General features: G+C 44.4%; 1 protein-coding gene across 1 annotated transcript in view; it reads right to left on the bottom strand.

The window, feature by feature from the left end:
- CEP162 (centrosomal protein 162) overlaps window positions 1–17,798 on the bottom strand; it is a 177,086-nt gene that overhangs the window by 35,821 nt on the left and 123,467 nt on the right. The window contains exons 17-19 of the mRNA XM_040350048.1: window positions 13,073–13,185; window positions 7,576–7,681; window positions 5,820–5,946 (exon numbers count right to left, since the gene is read on the bottom strand). Of these exons, the coding sequence (XP_040205982.1) occupies window positions 5,820–5,946; window positions 7,576–7,681; window positions 13,073–13,185 (346 nt within the window). The remainder of the gene's footprint in view (window positions 1–5,819; window positions 5,947–7,575; window positions 7,682–13,072; window positions 13,186–17,798) is intronic.

The raw sequence follows: 17,798 nt of genomic DNA on the forward strand, positions 1-17,798 counted from the left end.
TCCTAACTTTTTTTTCCCTAAAGATTTGCCTTGCCTTTTGAAGATTTTGCCTTCTTTTCTATCTTGGTGACATGTAACCAGGAAAAGTTGTGAGGGTATGGTTCCACACAGACCAGTAAAAACGTACAGGGTCTCTAACACATTCCAAATATCCCAAAACAAAGTTTAATTGTATTTTTGTACTCACCGTAAAATCCTTTTTGCTGAAGTCCATGGACGGACACAGCTTTCTTAAATCTTGACATTTGGGTTATGTTCTGTCTATTAGGAGAGGATTATGCAGACAAGTTAGATATTTAAAAACATGCAATTATACCAAAGCTGAACAGCCCCGCCCAGGGGGCGGCCCATCTGGTCATAACCCCCTCACCCTGCACTCAGTAGCTCAGTTCGTCAAAAAGTAGTACAAACTTAAAAAGGAGGGGTGGTGCTGTGTCCGTCCATGGACTTCAGAGAAAAGGATTTTACGGCGAGTACAAAAATCCTATCTTCTATTTCGTCCATGGACGGACACAGCTTAAATCTTGACATTTGGGACGTCCCCAAGCAGTGTCAAAAGAGGAGAGGTGGGAACAGCAATCAAACAAACTTCACCCCAAACAAACAGAGCTCCTCAACGGAGGAGTTGCAACCTTAAACAGCCGCCTGCAAAACCTTGCGGCCGAAGCAAGCATCCGAGATGCACGTCCACCTTGTAAAATTTAGAGAAAGTGTGAACGGACGACCAGGTCGCCGCCTTACACACCTGTGAGACAGATGCTTGATGTTGGAAAGCCCAGGAGGCACCAATTGTCCTGGTTGAATGCGCCATGACAGGAAAGGGAGGCGCTCGTCCTTTAAGGGCATAAGCCTGAATCACAATCTGTCTGATCCACCGAGAAATGGTGGCCGACGAGACCGCCAGGCCTTTCTTTGGACCAGTCACCTACACAAACAATAAATCAGACCTCCAAAACTGAGTCGTAGCAGACAGATACACCTGCAGAGCATGTACCACATCTAAGAAATGTAACGCAACCTCTTTGGGATGCGACGGCCGAGGACACAAGGATGGAAGTACAATGTCCTCATTCAGATGAAAAGCCAAAACCAACTTCGGAAGAAAACGAAGGCTGCGGGCGTAGCACCGCTTTATCCTCATGGAGGATCAAGTAGGGGGACTTGCAAGACAAAGCCGCCAACTCAGAAACCCTCCTGACTGATGTAATGGCCACCACTCAGAGAGTGTCAAAAGAGGAATCTCTGATGTTCTCAAAGGGAGGTTTCTGAAGTACCGAGAGCACCAGATTCAAATCCCACAAAGGTAGTGGTGGTCAAACTGGAGGAGCCACATGTCGGACCCCTTGTACAAACATACTGACCAGTGATTGAGTCGCCAAGGGTCCACTCCACGCTGCAAAAACAGCAGGATCCTGGAAATCGAATATGCCCGTGGGCACCACCCCATCTCCTCACACAGAGGTGTAGGCCTTCCACTTGTGATGATAGATCCTCCTAGAAGATGACTTCCGTGCCCTCAGCATGGTGGAAATTACCAAGTTCGACAGGCCTCGGTCTCTCAGAACCTGGCTTTCAACAGCCATGCCGTTAAAGCCAGCAAATGTAAAGCAGGATGAAGTATAGGACCTTGCGAGAAAAGGTCCACTCGCATCGGCAGTTGCCAAGGGGCATCCGCCACCAGGCGAACTAGGTCGGCGTACCAGGGACGCCAAGGCCAATCTGGGGCAATTAGAATAATCGGAATGCCCTCGTTCTCCACTCTCCGGAGCAGACAAGGAAGAAGTTTCAGAGGGGAAAAGGCATAAATAAGCAGATACTGACCCCATGGTGCCACCAACGCGTCTGTCGCGTCCGCCCAGGGATCTTTTAAACTGGCCACAAACCTCAATACCTTCCAATTGAGTTGAGAAGCCAGGAGATGCATGTCTGTTGTGCCCCATTTCAGGCAAAGGAAACAAAACACATCCGGGTTTAACGACCATTCTCCTTGGTCCAGCATCTGGCGACTTAGGTAGTCCGCTTGCCAGTTTTCTACGCCCGGGATGTATACGGCCGATAGAGCCGGGACGCTCTGCCCACCACAGGATGTGAGCAACCTCCGATGCTGCAGCCAAGCTTCTCGTTCCTCATTGATGGTTGACATATGCCACCGCCGTGGCATTGTCTGACTGGATCCTGACTGGACACCCTTGTAGCCTCTGTGACCCTGTGTGCCTGATCGCCCGAAGTTCCAGTACATTGATCGGCAGGCGGGATTCTTCCTGTGTCCAGCATCCTTGTGTCGACTGAACACCCCAAACTCCCCCCCCCTCAACCGGTCAGGCTGGCGTCCGTCGTGACTTTCCGGACTCAAGGGCCGGAGATCTCAGCCACCAAACCAGGGAAGTCCTGACTAGTTGGCTCACCCAGGTTTGACAATCCAGGGACCACAGAGACTTGTCCCACTTGGACAGGATCTTCTTCTGCAAGACTCGAATTTGCAATTGAGCATACGGTACTGCCTCGAACGAAGCTACCATGAGACCCAGGACTCGCAGGCAAAAGTGCAGCGACGACCACCTGCGGGATGCCAACAGCTTCACCACCGTCTGAAGAGTCTGCAATTTTTCCAAAGGGAAAAAAACTCTCACCTCTGGAGGTGTCCAGAATCAAGCCCAGGTACTCTAGGCGCTGAGTCAGCACCAACACCGACTTCTTCAGGTAGGTTCATCGAGCTGCGAACTCGCGAAGGCGATACCTCACCTGAGAGTCGGGCAGGGGCAAACCTTACATAGTTACATAGTTAGTCAGTTTGAAAAAAAGTCCATCCAGTTCAACCACAAAAAAATAAACAAAACAAAATAAAAAAAAATTGTACAATCCCATACACCCAACTCCATACCCACATTTGATCCAGAGGAAGGAAAAAAAAACAGCAGAGCATGATCCAATTTGCTACAGCAGGGGAAAAAATTCCTTCCTTTTCCCCCCCGAGAGACAATCGGATTTACCCTGGATCAACTTTACCTACAAATCTTAGTACTCAGTTATATTATGTACATTTAGGAAAGTATCCAGGCCTTTCTTAAAGCAATCTACTGAGCTGGCCAGAACCACCTCTGGAGGGAGTCTGTTCCTTCATGCAGTAGCAGATTTGTTCGCAGGTTTGTTAGGCTTGCGAACCCAGGGACACTTCTGTCCCTCAGTTGGCCCCTTGTCAGCCTGGGAACGCTTAGCTGCGGGCCCAAATTGGCGAAAAAAGTTTCTGAGCGGAAAAGGAGGGCCCTGTCCTACGGCGTGGCTCCTTAACCTTTCTGCATTGTGGGGGCAGCGTGCCCTTACCCCCAGTGACATTCTTAATAATGTTATCCAGCGAGGCTCCAAATAGCCTCTCACCCTTGAAGGGCAAATCCGCCAGAGCCTTCTTGGAAGTCTGGTCTAGGCGTAGTATCACAGTAGATACTGTTGCTCTGGAAAGCAAGAGAGCTGTATCCAGGGCTGTATCGCAGACATACTTAAGGCCATGCACTAACTGGTCGGCCAGTTCCACACAGACCGGGGAAGCCTGTTCCTTCTCCAACTCACGGTGCAGCAATTTTGCCCATTCTGTAAGAGTCTGACACCAGGGCCACGGCCAATACTGGTCGCAAGGCTGACCCCAGCATGGTGAACCTGGACCGGGTCAAAGATTTGGACCTCCTATCTGTAGGGTCCTTAAAAGCAGGGGTCCCCTCTACCGGAATTGTGGTGAACTTGTTCAACCTGAATACCGGGGGGGGCCAACACCAGAGGAGATGCCCATTTGTTAAGAAGGCTCTCTTCAAAAGGGTAACGGGCTGCCATGCGTTTTGGGACTGAAAAGGCCCGCTGCAGTCGCTTATCAAAATAAGTTACATAAGGAAACACCTTAGAAGTGCGGGTCGGTTTGTGCGACCCACAAGGTACAGACACTTCAGTAGATGCCCCAGTCCTCCTCACTGTCCGAATAGTCCTGGTCCGCATATTCTGACACTTCAGAAAAGGGGTCCTCTGTCACAGCCAGGCCAGAGTCAGAAATTTCCCCAGAGGATGGTGGGGGGAGGGGACGTTTTTTACCCCTCTTTTGCCCACACACCGCTTCCACCCTGGCAATAAATGACTCCAGGACTGCCGACAGAGTGTCCACACTCACCGCAGGTGCAGGGGCACCAATTGCTACCATCGGATTGTCTGGGGGAGAAACGCCAGCTTCTGATGCTATGCTGACGCCAGCTTCTGATGCCATGCTGACCCACACACCTGACAGCCACTTAGGAACAAAGTCATGGTACAAAAAAAATGCCCACCCTTCTGGCTGCACAGACTGAGGGGTATTCCCAGAGGACTCACCACTCTGAACCAGGCACTGCTCAACGCTGCCGTCCGCTCTAACACCTGCCCAGTGTGTGCCTGAGGTGTCTCTGAGGTGATCTGCCATTCGCGCCATTTAGTAATAAGGTAGCGCTAGAGGCCAAAACGTGAAAAAACCCCAAGAAGATAGCCGCCGGTTACCTCAGGAAAAAAGAGCGCGAGCTACAAGAAAATGGCCGACCGCTGTATAAGCCATAAAAACAGTGCGGCTACAAGAAAATGCCCGCCGCTGTATTAGCAATAGGAAACAGCGCGGCCAAAAGAAAATGGCGCCAGTGCTTCCAAAATGGCGCCGATCGATTCTGAGGTAAAAAAAAGGGCCAAACACTAGGCACTCAAAACAGGGACCCCCAAAAAGGCAGACCACCTACATCAGAGCTGACCCGGGCACCTGCACAGCCCCCAGCCAGGAACCGGAGCCCCCCGCAGGGACTCCCCAGTGAGATACACAGCAGGCCCAGTCAAGCCTGGGGAGGAGGGATGGATGGGGAGAGAGGAAAGGGAGGACTAGAGACCCCCTAAATCGACCACCCCAGGAAAGCCCAGTTGTTCCATCATGCCAAGACAGGAGGAACTGTACTTACCAGTCCCGGCGAGGACTGCTGGACGCGTTCCTGACAGACCTATCACTGAGCAGTACGGAGTGGCTGCCGGCCACGACCCACTGTGACTGGACAGCAGTAGCCCGGTCATATTTGGGCCCCGGAGCATATTGCTCACTGGCCAACCCTGGAGCAAATGGGGTATGTCATGGCCGACCCAGTGCGTAGCGAAGGCCTGCTCACGCTCGACTGGGGAGACTACAAGGATCTATATTATCCAGCCTGTCACCCAGCTGTCAGTTGATAGGATAGATCTCAGGATCAAATAGTAAAAACCAAAAAGGAAAGTAAAAAAAGTTCTCCAGGACCACGGGCCCTTAGGGAGCCAGGTCCTTCTCCTACACTAGGCAGAAAAAAACGGAGCTGCTTAGTGCAGGGTGAGGGGGTTATGAACAGAGGGACCGCCCCCTGGGCGGGGCTGTTCAGCTTTGGTTTAATTACATGTTTTTAAATATCCAACATGTCTAGTCCTCTCCTAATAGACGGAACATAACCCAAATGTCAAGATTTAAAGGAAACTGTGTCCGTCCATGGACGAAAGAGAAAAATAATTTTCCCAAGATATACTTTAAGCAAAACAATTCCAACACATTTCCAGTCCACGAATGTCCTTGCATGTTAGTGCACACTTTAGAAATGAATAAACACACCAATGTTGGGAATTTTGCATAGACATTTATTTATCTATATACACATTTAAACTTGTAATCATACTGGTTATGGAAGAGGAAAATAAGTGGGTTATGTTGCAGATTCAAACCACAACTAGAAAAAGACAGGAAGTGGAATGAAACTGAACCCATTTCAGAAAAAGTTGTATAGTACAATAGCACAAATTCATTGCTGTACCTGAGGTGCTGGAGACGCGGGTTTTAAGAAGATCACGTTCTTTCTTCAACTGCATCAAATCTACTTCCAAAGCCTGTTTCTCCTGTTTGCACCTGGCTATATCATCAAGCAAGTTTGCCTCCTTTTTCTATGTATGAGCACAAAAAGGCAGAAACAGAAAATAACTATGCACCAATGTATTTAACAATTATTTTATAAGCACTTTCAGCAAAAACAAACTTATAATGGTTTGATACTAAACTCCAGACCAGGTGTAAGAAGAGTGACACAGACAAAAAAAAAACTTTTAGCATAGTGAGTAAAGATGGGTATAGATGGCAAATTGAATAATAAAAAAAATAAAAAAATAAAAAAAAGATTCCTCCATCCACACACACAAGTGAGGTGGATGGAGAAATCCTGCTTGCCGGGGCAGTGTATTCTTGGTGCTTTCCTTACAGAATACACTGATAAACGACTACAGCCACTGCTCCAAAAAAGTTAGCCAGTGTGCCCGACAGAAGATGTTTGAATGATTGACTTCTGTTAAACAGGGAGGATCACACAGACTGAACCTGACTACTGATTCATTGGCCCTATTCAAATAACGTTGTCATTACTAAAAGGTAACAGAGTAGGACATACACTATATTACCAAAAGTATTGTGCCACCTGCCTTTACATGCACATGAACTTCAATGTCATCCTAGTCTTTGTACATATTGTGTTGGCCCACCCTTTACAGCTATAACAGCTTCAACTCTTCTGGGAAGACTGCCCACAAGGCTTAGGAGTGTCTATGGGAATGTTTGACCATTCTTCCAGAAGTGCATTTGTGAGGACAGGCACTGATGTGGCGAGAAGGCCTGGCTCACAGTTTCCGCTTAAATTTATCCCAAAGGTGTTCTATCGGGTTGAGGTCAGGAATCTGTGCAAACCAGTCAAGTTCCTCCACCCCAAACTCGCTCACCCATGTCTTTATGGACCTTGCTTTGTGCACTTGTGCGAAGTCATGTTGGAACAGGAAGGGGCCAGCCCCAAACTGTTCCCACAAAGTTGGGAACATGAAATTGTCTAAAATGTCTTGGTATGCTGACACCTTAGAAGTTCCATTCACTGGAACCAAGCCCAACCCCACACCATAATCCCCCCTCCGCCAAATGATTTGGACCAGTGCACAAAGCCTTCTGCCCTTTGCCTTGTTGTGTCAAGGTAGGACTGTGAAGAGGGAGAGTTTTAACTGCAATAGGGACTGTGATTTAATAGAGGGCTATAATGTAAGAGGGAGAAACAATGGTGTGCGTGTGTGTCTGAACTGTGATTGCAAAGGGAGCTGTGATGTAAGGAGGGGGAGGAACTGTGAAGTGGGGCTGGAGGGGAGCTGTGATGTGGGAGAACTGTAATGTTAAGGGGGGGGGGGGGGGTCTGTGATTTCAAGGGGGAGGTTTCATGTAAGAGGGGCTGTGATGTGAGTAGGGGGCTGTGATTGCAAGAGGGATGTGTTGCGAAGGTTACAGTGGTGTGAAAGGGGGTTGTGATGAAGGAGGGGTATGAGGACACTGATGTAAATAAGGCTGTTCTGTGATGCGAGTCTGGCTTGTAGAACAAAAATGAAATTCAGACTTCTGCCAGAAGAACATTTTACTGACTGGGCCTCTGAATTTTAATTCAGTACCCCCGCTTTATAGCATTGTATTTATTACCATTATAAGATTGGTATGTTCATGTCATTATCAAAAAAAATTATTGGAGTACAAATTGCCTTAATTCTATTTACCTGAAGGTTGCGCAACTCAGCAATTAGCTCTGTAAAGCTCTGGTTACTGGATTCATTCCCAGGTGACGCATACTGATTACTTCTTGTGGTGCTATTTATCTTTTCTCTAGGATAAAAGAACATAAATGTTGTTCATTAAACTGTAGCCAGTGCTTTATAAACAAATTATATATATATATGGCTATGATATACATGTAGTTGTTTTAGATTGTATGAAGTCCATTGCAAAATTACCAAAGTACAATGGAAAGTACCAGAAATTACTTATTTTTTTCTAAAACACAAGAGAAGAACAGCATCAATACATGAAAACATGGTGTAAGATATGTTTATTTGTTGTGAATTCTGTTCACTGTAAGATGTGGAATGCAGATACAGAAAACCCTATGCAGAATGTAATGGGCAAAATATAATTACTCATTATAAGGGCTCATGTACATGTCCATAATTAATATACTACTAGAATCTACGCAGGATCTTGCTGACAGCAAGACCTTCTTTAAAAAAACGTGTTTAGGCACCTAAACCTACAGATCTTCTTCCATAACTTAAATTTCCACACATGACCACAAATGTAGATTGTTTTCCATTTTTATTTAATGAATCCTTGAATAGCACAACTGTGTGCATAGGCCCATACAATACAGCAGTGTCCAGACCTGTAAAAAACTCTGATGTATGGGTCTGATTACAGCATTTTTTACACTTGTGTGCATTAGCTCCAAATGGTCTCTTTTAAAAGCAGTAAATGGTTCTAGTTAACAAAATAAAAACTGTGGTCAGTTCTGTGAGCTTAGAATAAGGTAGACAGGGCCACAGTTTTGGCATGCTAGTGAGGTATGGTGATGCAAGAACAATAAATAATAATAAAAAAAAAAACTTTAGTCCCAGATTATTTAGAAGAAGTGTACCATAAGTGTGATAGAGCATTTCAAACACTGTTAGAGAACAGGGCATAATCTGAAATGGTCACAAACTTCATAGTCCAGAAAGTCCGATGGGAAGGAACTTAAGTGGCCTGCACAGTGCCCTGACCTCAACCCTGTAATACTACCCTACGATAAATTGGAACTCAGGCAGGTCTTCTTGATCATCAGCAGCACCCAACCTTACAAATGCTCTTTGGTTATATGGGCACAGACACACACATACATCTTCTGGACAGTCTCTCTTCCATTAATGCATACATTTTGGTGTGAATGCATGTTAAAAAACTACCACCACAAACTGAAATAAATTGTCAGAGGCCGCTTTACATTTGAAATGGTCGTAAACCCTTACATATACCCATTGAAGTGACTGGCCTCAGGTAATACACAGAGATTAAAACACATCCTCCTAGATAAGTTGTACCTGTTTATCTGAATTCTTCTCTACATCTGTTAAAAGTCCAGAATTTATAAAGCTTGCCTGATCGGTCAGAAAAAAGGGATCAGAGAGCTGAAATCACACACTTCAAAGCTCAGTGAGGCGAGCTGTGAGAGCTGATTGGAGGGATAGAACACACCCTTCACACAGCATATAGGACCAGAGCCAAGGCTGTCAATCAGCTGGAGCTCCCTCCCATCACCATTTTTTTTCTCTGTGTCAGGAAAACTTGTCAGAAGTGATTCATGCCAATAGCAGAGGAACAAAGCAGCAGACAGAAATGACACTTAGTGCTCTTAATTGGGACAAGTATACACTATAGGAGGGATATGATTTGTATGCATTTAATGTCTGAGGTTTGCAACCAATTAAAAACAAAAAAATGATTGCCAAATCCATCAGATTCCACAGATTTGCTTGAAAAGAATATTACCTCAAATATTGGGATTTTAAAGGCAATTATACAATAAAGAAATATTTTATATATATATATATATATATATATATATATATATATATATATAAAAGTATTTATTACAGAAATTTCATGAGACCAAAAGGTACTCTACATATTATAAAGCAACAAAATAAAAAAATTGAATGCATGAATGTCTATATGCATGAACATAGACCCTGCATCAGATACAAAGAACATTATACAGACAGTTCTGAGTGATGAATGGTTGAGAAGTCCGACGTGTTTTGAGAGGTGCATATACAGTATAAAACAATCATCAGAGACAACAACCATTTCTGAAAGTGCAGCGTACAAGATCAGTGTATGTACATAATAGGTACATAATACATTGAACCATAAATGTCCATAGCATAATGCTTCAGTGTATACATCAACGTCTATTGGAATATACAACATCATTAACTTACATGTCAGTATGTTCATTAGAGAAAGACAGCTCCTCCATCTTGGGCATTCCACCAAAGTCAGCTTAAGCCCTCCCTCGCATAGTCCCTGATGAAGATTGTTTTATATATGCACCTCTCGAAACGTGTTGACTTGTTAACCATTCATCACTCAGAACCATCTGTATAATGTTCTTTGTATCTGATGCAGGCACTATGTATCATCTTTCTATGTTCATGCATATAGACATTCATGCAGTCAATTTTTAAATTGTGTTGCTTTATGATATGTAGAGTACCTTTGGTCTCATGACATTTCTGTAATAAATACGTTTTATATATATTTTTTCTTTATTGTAGAATTGCCTTTAAAATCCCAATATTTGAGGTAATATCCTTTTCATTCAATCAGGGATGATGGCAATTCACATGCCATTGTCAGGTCACCTGTGGCCAGGTGACAAGTGCACCCCGTTGGGGCCAGGGATGAACCATAGGTTAGTGAACCCTATGGCCGACTGCTGCGATCAGAGAGAAAGCGTGAGCCCAAGATTCCCCAGGGCGCGGAGTCTAAGACCCAGCTTTGTGTTCACCAAATCCTCTGGTGGTGAGGATGGCCTTCGCCGCAGCTGGATCCAGGTCGCGACCCCTGGGATCCCCAAGGTCACGCTCCGCAGGGAGAGAGGGGAAGCAGCAACCAGGACAAGCGATAGTGATGGGTAAGCCGAGGTCGGGGCAACTGGCAGACAAGGGTAAACAAGGAACAGGACAAGGGTCAGGGAAACAGGCAAACAGGAGAAGTCAGAGACGAGCCAAGGTCGGTACACAGGAAGGTAAACGTAACACACTGCAGGCAGGAACAAGCTACAAACAAAGGTTGAACAGCACTGCAGACCTGTAGTGCAACAGTTGATATAGACTTCCTGGGATGGCCTGGGCGGGGCCATACAGGGAGGAAGGTGATAAAAGACAGCCAGAAAGAGGGTCAGGCCTCTAATGAAGACATGAGACAGGTAAGCTGCCAGACTTTATTGCATATCCATGACAGCCATTCTACAAGATCTAATTTATTTCCACAGATTTGCTTTAACTTTAGAGAGAGAAACTGTAGAAGGGAGATGGGAGTCCACAATCAGTGCAGTAAGGAAGAGTTAAGGACTTTTTTTTAGTTGGGGGGGGGGGGGGGGCTAATAGGATCTAGCAGGCACAGGAGGCAAAGCTGTATAGGATTGGACAATGTTTTGGAGAGGTGGGCAGCAGATTGGCAGATAGATCTCCAGAGATAAGGATGGGGATAGTGACATTGACTCTGGACTATGTGACTTCCACAACAGACACTGGTTATACTACAGAAAACTGATTTTCCTGCAGTTTAAGGCCTCGTACACACGATAGGTTAACCAGAGGACAACGGTCTGATGGACCGTTTTCATCGGTCAAAACCGATCGTGTGTGGGCCCCATAGGTTATTTAACCATCGGTTAAAAAAAAGCCAACTTGCTTTAAATTTAACCGATGGATTCCTAACCGATAGGAAAAAAACAATCGTTAGTAGGCACAACCATTGGTTAAAAATCAATGCATGCTCAGAATCAAGTCGACGCATGCTTGGAAGCATTGAACTTCATTTTTTTCAGCACGTCGTTGTGTTTTACGTCACCGCGTTTTGACACAATAGTTTTTTTAACCGATGGTGTGTAGGCGCAACGGACCATCAGTCAGCTTCATTGGTTAACCGATGAAGCGGACTGATGGAGTGTAGGCGCAACGGACCATCAGTCAGCTTTATAGGTTAACCGATGAAAACGGTCCATCGGTCCGTTCGCATCGGATGGACTGATCGTGTGTACAAGGCTTAAGTCATTGGTTGGAGTACAAGTTGCACAGCCTTTGTATTGGGAAATTTTCCCCCCATCTAAATTAACTACTTGCCGACCGCCCACCGTCGTTATACGTCCTCACTTTAGAGATGAATATCTCGGTAACGGCAGCAGCTGCTGCCACAATCGAGATATTCATCTCTTCTGTGGGTGGCCGTGTTAACGATAATGGCGGTCTCCGCGGCGGATTCGCCGCGAGATCGCCGTTATCGGTGGCGGGAGAGGGCCCCCCCCTCCAGCCGCTCTCCCGCGCCCTCCGCCGCTTACGGTAGCCGTCGGGAGCGGCGGAGGAGATCGCGACCATCCGGCTGGTGAGCGGGGACGAGACTGAAGGAAAAATCTCCTTCGCCCGTCCCCATAGCTCTGCTGGGCGGAAGTGACGTCAAAACGTCAGTCCCGCCCAGCGTCTTAAAGAAACATTTTTTTTTTTTGTCATTTAAAAAAATTACTTTTCCAAATGTTTTTATTTTTTTTTGCATTTAAGCCCAAATATGAGATCTGAGGTCTTTTTGACCCCAGATCTCATATTTAAGAGGACCTGTCATGCTTTTTTCTATTACAAGGGATGTTTACATTCCTTGTAATAGGAATAAAAGTGATAATTTTTTTTTTTTTTCAGTGTTAAAAATACTAAAATAAATAAAAATAAATGCGAAAAGCAAAAAAATTTTTTTTTAAAGCGCCCCGTCCCGACGAGCTCGCGCGTAGAAGCGAACGTATACGCGAGTAGCGCCAACATATGAAAACGGTATTCAAACCACACAAGTGAGGTATCGCCGCGATCGTTGGAGCGAGAGCATTAATTTTAGCCTTAGGCCTACTCTGTAACTCAAAAAATGCAACCTGTAGAAACGTCGCCTATCAAGATTTTTAAGGGTAAAAGTTTGACGCCATGCCACGAGCGGGCGCAATTTTTAAGCGTGACATGTTGGGTATCATTTTACTCGGCGTAACATTATCTTTCACAATATATAAAAAAATTGGGCCAAATTTATTGTTGTCTTATTTTTTCATTTAAAAAAGTGATTTTTTTCCAAAAAAAGTGCGCTTGTAAGACCGCTGCGCAAATACGGTGTGACAAATGGTATTGCAATGACTTCCATTTTATTCTCTAGGGTGTTAGAAAAAAAAATAATATAATGTTTGGGGGTTTTAAGTAATTTTCTAGCAAAAAAAAATGGTTTTGATTTCGTAAACACCGACTCTGAAAAACAGGCCCGGGGCTAAAGTGGTTAAATCTGTGGCCTTTGGAAAAAAATCTCAGGTCTTCGTGTCCCCAAGCAGTTTATCAGACGGCCTAAATAATATTTCCAATGTTTTCTAAGTGTATCATTCAGTATTTAAATTTATGTAAGATGCATTAGAAATTTATTTTTTATTTTTTTTACCTTAAGGAAATTAGATCTGCTTTGAGTGCCTGGTTTTCCTTAAACATATGCTCCTCGTTTTCTTTGTTTTTAAGTTGGAGTTCTTTAACTTGTTGATAAAGCCTTTCATTTTCCTATGAACATACATAGAATATGTAAAACAAATTAGAAATGTGTTCAAGTTTGGAAAACAAGGAAATATTTTGCATCCTTCGCATAATATAATTTTACCTAGGTGCATTCCCACTTATTACCGTATATACTCGAGTATAAGCCAAGTTTTTCAGCACATTTTTTTGTGCTGAAAATGCCCCCCTCAGGTTAGACTCGAGTCACCTTTTTGCGCCTGAGCTCCCAGACTTTGTGGACCCGGCCGGCCATACTTGGCACACATTTATCCCCACTCTTCCTCTACAAGTGTGGAGGCCGTAGGTCCTCTGGACCCCAGAGTCTAGTCTAGTTCCGTAGACTCCCATGTTAAACGTCAGTCTAGTCATGGACACACAGTGAGGCATGGGCACAGTGAGGCATGCAGAGGGGCACCCTAGGCTTATACTCGAGTCAATACGTTTTACCAGTTTTTTGTTATAAAATTAGGTGCCTCAGCTTATATTCGGGTCGGCTTATACTCGAGTATATACGGTACATAGTTACATAGTAGGTGAGGTTGAAAAAAAGATACAAGTTCAACCTATGTGTGTGATTATATGTCACTATTACATTGTATATCCCCGTATGTTGCGATTGTTCAGGTGATAGTTTCTTGAAAGTATCAATGCTCCCCGCTGAAACCACTGCCTATGGAAGGGAATTCCACATCTTTGCCCCTCTTACAGTAAAGAACCCTCTACACAGTTTAAGGTTAAACCTCTTTTTTCCCCAATTTTAATGAGTGGCCACATGTCTTATTAAACTCCCTTCCGCGGAAAAGTTTTATCCCCATCATATCCCCTCTCAAGCTTCTTCTCCAGAGAGAATAAGTTCAGTGCTCGTAACCTTTCATAATATCCTCCAGTCCCTTTATTAGTTTTGTTGCCCTTCTCTTGACTCTCTCCATTTCCAGCACATCCTTGCTGAGGACTGGTGCCCAGAATTGGACAGCAAACTAGGGTTGTCCCGATACCACTTTTTTTGAGGACCGAGTACAAGTACCGATACTTTTTTTTTAATGTGACCGTTTTCAAATTTAAGAATGTCTTTTACATTGGTGGCCAGGGTACTGGGCACAGGGTATGGGGCACATCAGATTACTGGGCACATGGTATGGGGCACATCAGAGTACTGGGCACATCAGGGTACTGGGAACAGCGGGGTACTTGGGCACAGGGTATGGGGCACATCAGAGTACTGGGCACATGGTATGGGGCACATCAGAGTACTGGGCACAGGGTATGGGGCACATCAGAGTACTGGGCACATCAGGGCACAGCGGGGTACTGGGCACATCAGGGCACTGGGAACAGCGGGGTACATGGGCACAGAGTATGGTGCACATCAGGGTACTGGGCACATCAGGGCACTGGGAACAGCGGGGCACTGGGAACAGCGGGGTACTTGGGCACATCAAGGCACAGCGGGGTACTGGGCACATCAGGGTACTTGGGCACAGCGGGGTACTGGGCACAGCGGGGTACTGGGCACAGCGGGGTACATAAGGGCACAGCGGGGTACTGGGCACATCAGGGTACTTGGGCACATTGTACTGGGCACAGTGGGGGAACTGGGCACAGCGGGGCACTGGACACATCAGGGCATCAGGGCACTGGGCATGGGGCACATCAGGTTACGGTTTCGGTTTAGTTTCCTTTTAAATGCAGAGTAGCGCAGGAAGCGGCTCACATCTGTAATAAGTGGCTGTAATTAGTTCTTACTGTTCTCCATGTTGCGCTATTCCCCGGTGGCCCCTCCTCTCCTCCATCTCAGATGACGTCACAAGCGTACAACGAGAGGAGAAGAGAGGAGGGGAGGGGCCACCGGGAACAGCGCGACATGATAGAGAACAGTAAGAACTAATTACAGCCACTTATTACCCGCCTGAGGACTGCTCTCCGCACCCCGCCCACTCTCCGCCCCCTTGCCTTCCCGCCACTCTCTTGCAATAGAGAAGTATCAGGTCAGGCATCGGCAGCATTTGCGCGAGTACAAGTACTCGTGCAAATGCTCGGTATCGGTCCCGATACCGATACTAGTATCGGTATTGGGACAACTCTACAGCATACTCTAGGTGCGGCTGGACCAGAGTCTTGTAGAGTGGGAGAATTATCGTTTTCAGCTGTCAGGGGGGGAAATTACCTATCGTCTGTTCATACAATGTATGAACAGCGATTTGTCATTTCCCCATGTCAGTCCACCCCCCCCTTCAGTTAGAACACATCCAGGGAACATACTTAACCTCTTCCTCACCCCCTAGTGTTAACCCCTTCCCTGCCAGTGGCATTTTTATAGTAATCAATGCATTTTATAGCACTGATTGCTATAAAAATGCCAATGGTCCCAAAAATGTGTCAAAAGTGTCCGCCATAATGTCGCAGTACCGTTAAAAAAAAATCGCTGATCGCCGCCATTACTAGTAAAAAAAAAATTATTAATAAAAATGCCATAAAACTATCCCCTATTTTGTAAACGCTATAACTTTTGCGCAAACCAATCAAACGCTTACGAAAAATATGTAGACAAATACGTATCGGCCTAAACTGGAGGAAAAAAATGTTTTTTTTATATATTTTTGGGGGATATTTATTACAGCAAAAAATATAATTTGTTTTCAAAATTGTCGTTCTATTTTTGTTTATAGCGCAAAAACTAAAAACCGCAGATCAAATACCACCAAAAGAAAGCTATATTTGTGGGGAAGAAAGGACGCCAATTTTGTTTGGGAGCCACGTCGCACGACCGCGCAATTGTCAGTTAAAGCAACGCAGTGCCGAATCGCAAAAAGTGGCCTGGTCTTTGACCAGCAATATGGTCCGGGGCTGAAGTGGTTATTATCAACATAAAGCTTATAGGAATCTGCAACTCCGACAACTATGTAATTTCACTATATACTGTAGAATACACTTGTAACAATTTCTTCCTTAATAAAGTAAATGGTGGTATTTGCGCTGTGTATAACAAAGAGAGTGTGCTAAGGAAATTTGATAATGAGTGATATACAAATTTATATAAAGAAAAAAAGGAACATGCATGAACTACATCAATAAATGTGGTAAATACAAAATACTGAGTGAATAAATAATTATCCAGTAGAAAAATCCATATCAGAATAAATAGTGTGGCTGAAATCCAACAAAAGTCTGAGTGAAAATAATAAAACAATTAAATTGCATTGATCTAATAGAAAAGTCTGTGTCAAAGAGCAATATATGACAAAAATCCAACAATAGTCTGTGTCAAATAAATAGAATGGTTCCCATCACCAAAAACTATTGATAAAGTAAGTGCTTAGAAGGCAAAAATCTTCTTGTATGCCCAAGTCGCTCACCGTACTGCCGTAAGATATACAGCATGAATCATTCCCAGGTGACAGATGTAGGAATTCCCTCCTAGTTTTCCTACTCTTGATCCTTCCCAAATCTCAGTAGCAGATGAAACATGAGAGACACATAAAAACACTAATGGTATAATTCCGTCAGATACAGAGGAAGAGGGTGGATAACAGCAAACCCAACAGTGATGCACTCACTTTTTTGATATAAAACATATGCATCAATCCACGAACGCCGAGTTCGTAAGCCTCTGTGTATGGTCCTGGCGCCATCTTAAATCCGGAGTCCCTCAGATAGGCTCAATGTGTAAGATTAGGATGAGGAAAGAAAGGTGCCCATAGCGTGATCCCATATAATAAAACCGGTTTGAGCAATAACAATAAAAAACAAACACACATAGATGCTGTATCGAAAAACGACAAACCACGAGCGCCGAGCTTGTATCCTTTTGTCAGTAGTGAATGATACCCAATGCTTCAATACCAAATAACTAGGAGGGAATTACTACATCTGTCACCTGGGACTGATTTACGCTGTATACCTTACGGCAGTACGGCGAGCGACTTGCAGGTACACTGGTGTCACCACTGAAGATTTTAGCTTTCTAAGCACTTACTTCATCAATAGTTTTGGTGATGGGATCCGTTCTATTTATTTGACACAGACTATTGTTGGATTTTTGTCATTCATGGCTTTTTGACACAGACTTTTCTACTAGATCAGTGCAATTGTTTTATTATTTTCACTCACAGACTTTTGTTAGATTCAGCCACATTATTTATTCTGATACGGATTTTTCTACTGGATCAAATTTCCTTAGCACACTCTCTTTGTTATACACAGCGCAAATACCACCATTTACTTTATCAATTTTCTTTGTCTGCTTAGGAACAGATTCACAGGTGTTTGCAGCAGTGTCCCCCACTCTTTTGTTTTTCAGGCCTCCCCTTAGACAGCGCAGGAGTCATTCATTTATAATTTCTTCCTAAAAATGTTATGTGTGCTTCCTGTCACTGCAATATATTGTATTTATGTGTATTCGCTGCATACAGATTTTGAGAAAATATGTAACTTGGACACAATTTCCAAAGGTGGACAACTTTTTTTGATCAGTTTTTTAAATCTATGCAATGAATACACATATCTTGCATTAAGTCAGCATCTATGTCTAAAGAACACTTCAAAGCAAGAAATTAAAACAATTTGTGAGCTTCTCATGCAATAAAGTATACTACTGCTGTGTAAAAAAATTATAATAAAGA

This window comes from Rana temporaria, chromosome 4, assembly GCF_905171775.1.
Source record: "Rana temporaria chromosome 4, aRanTem1.1, whole genome shotgun sequence".
Lineage (NCBI taxonomy): Eukaryota > Metazoa > Chordata > Amphibia > Anura > Ranidae > Rana > Rana temporaria.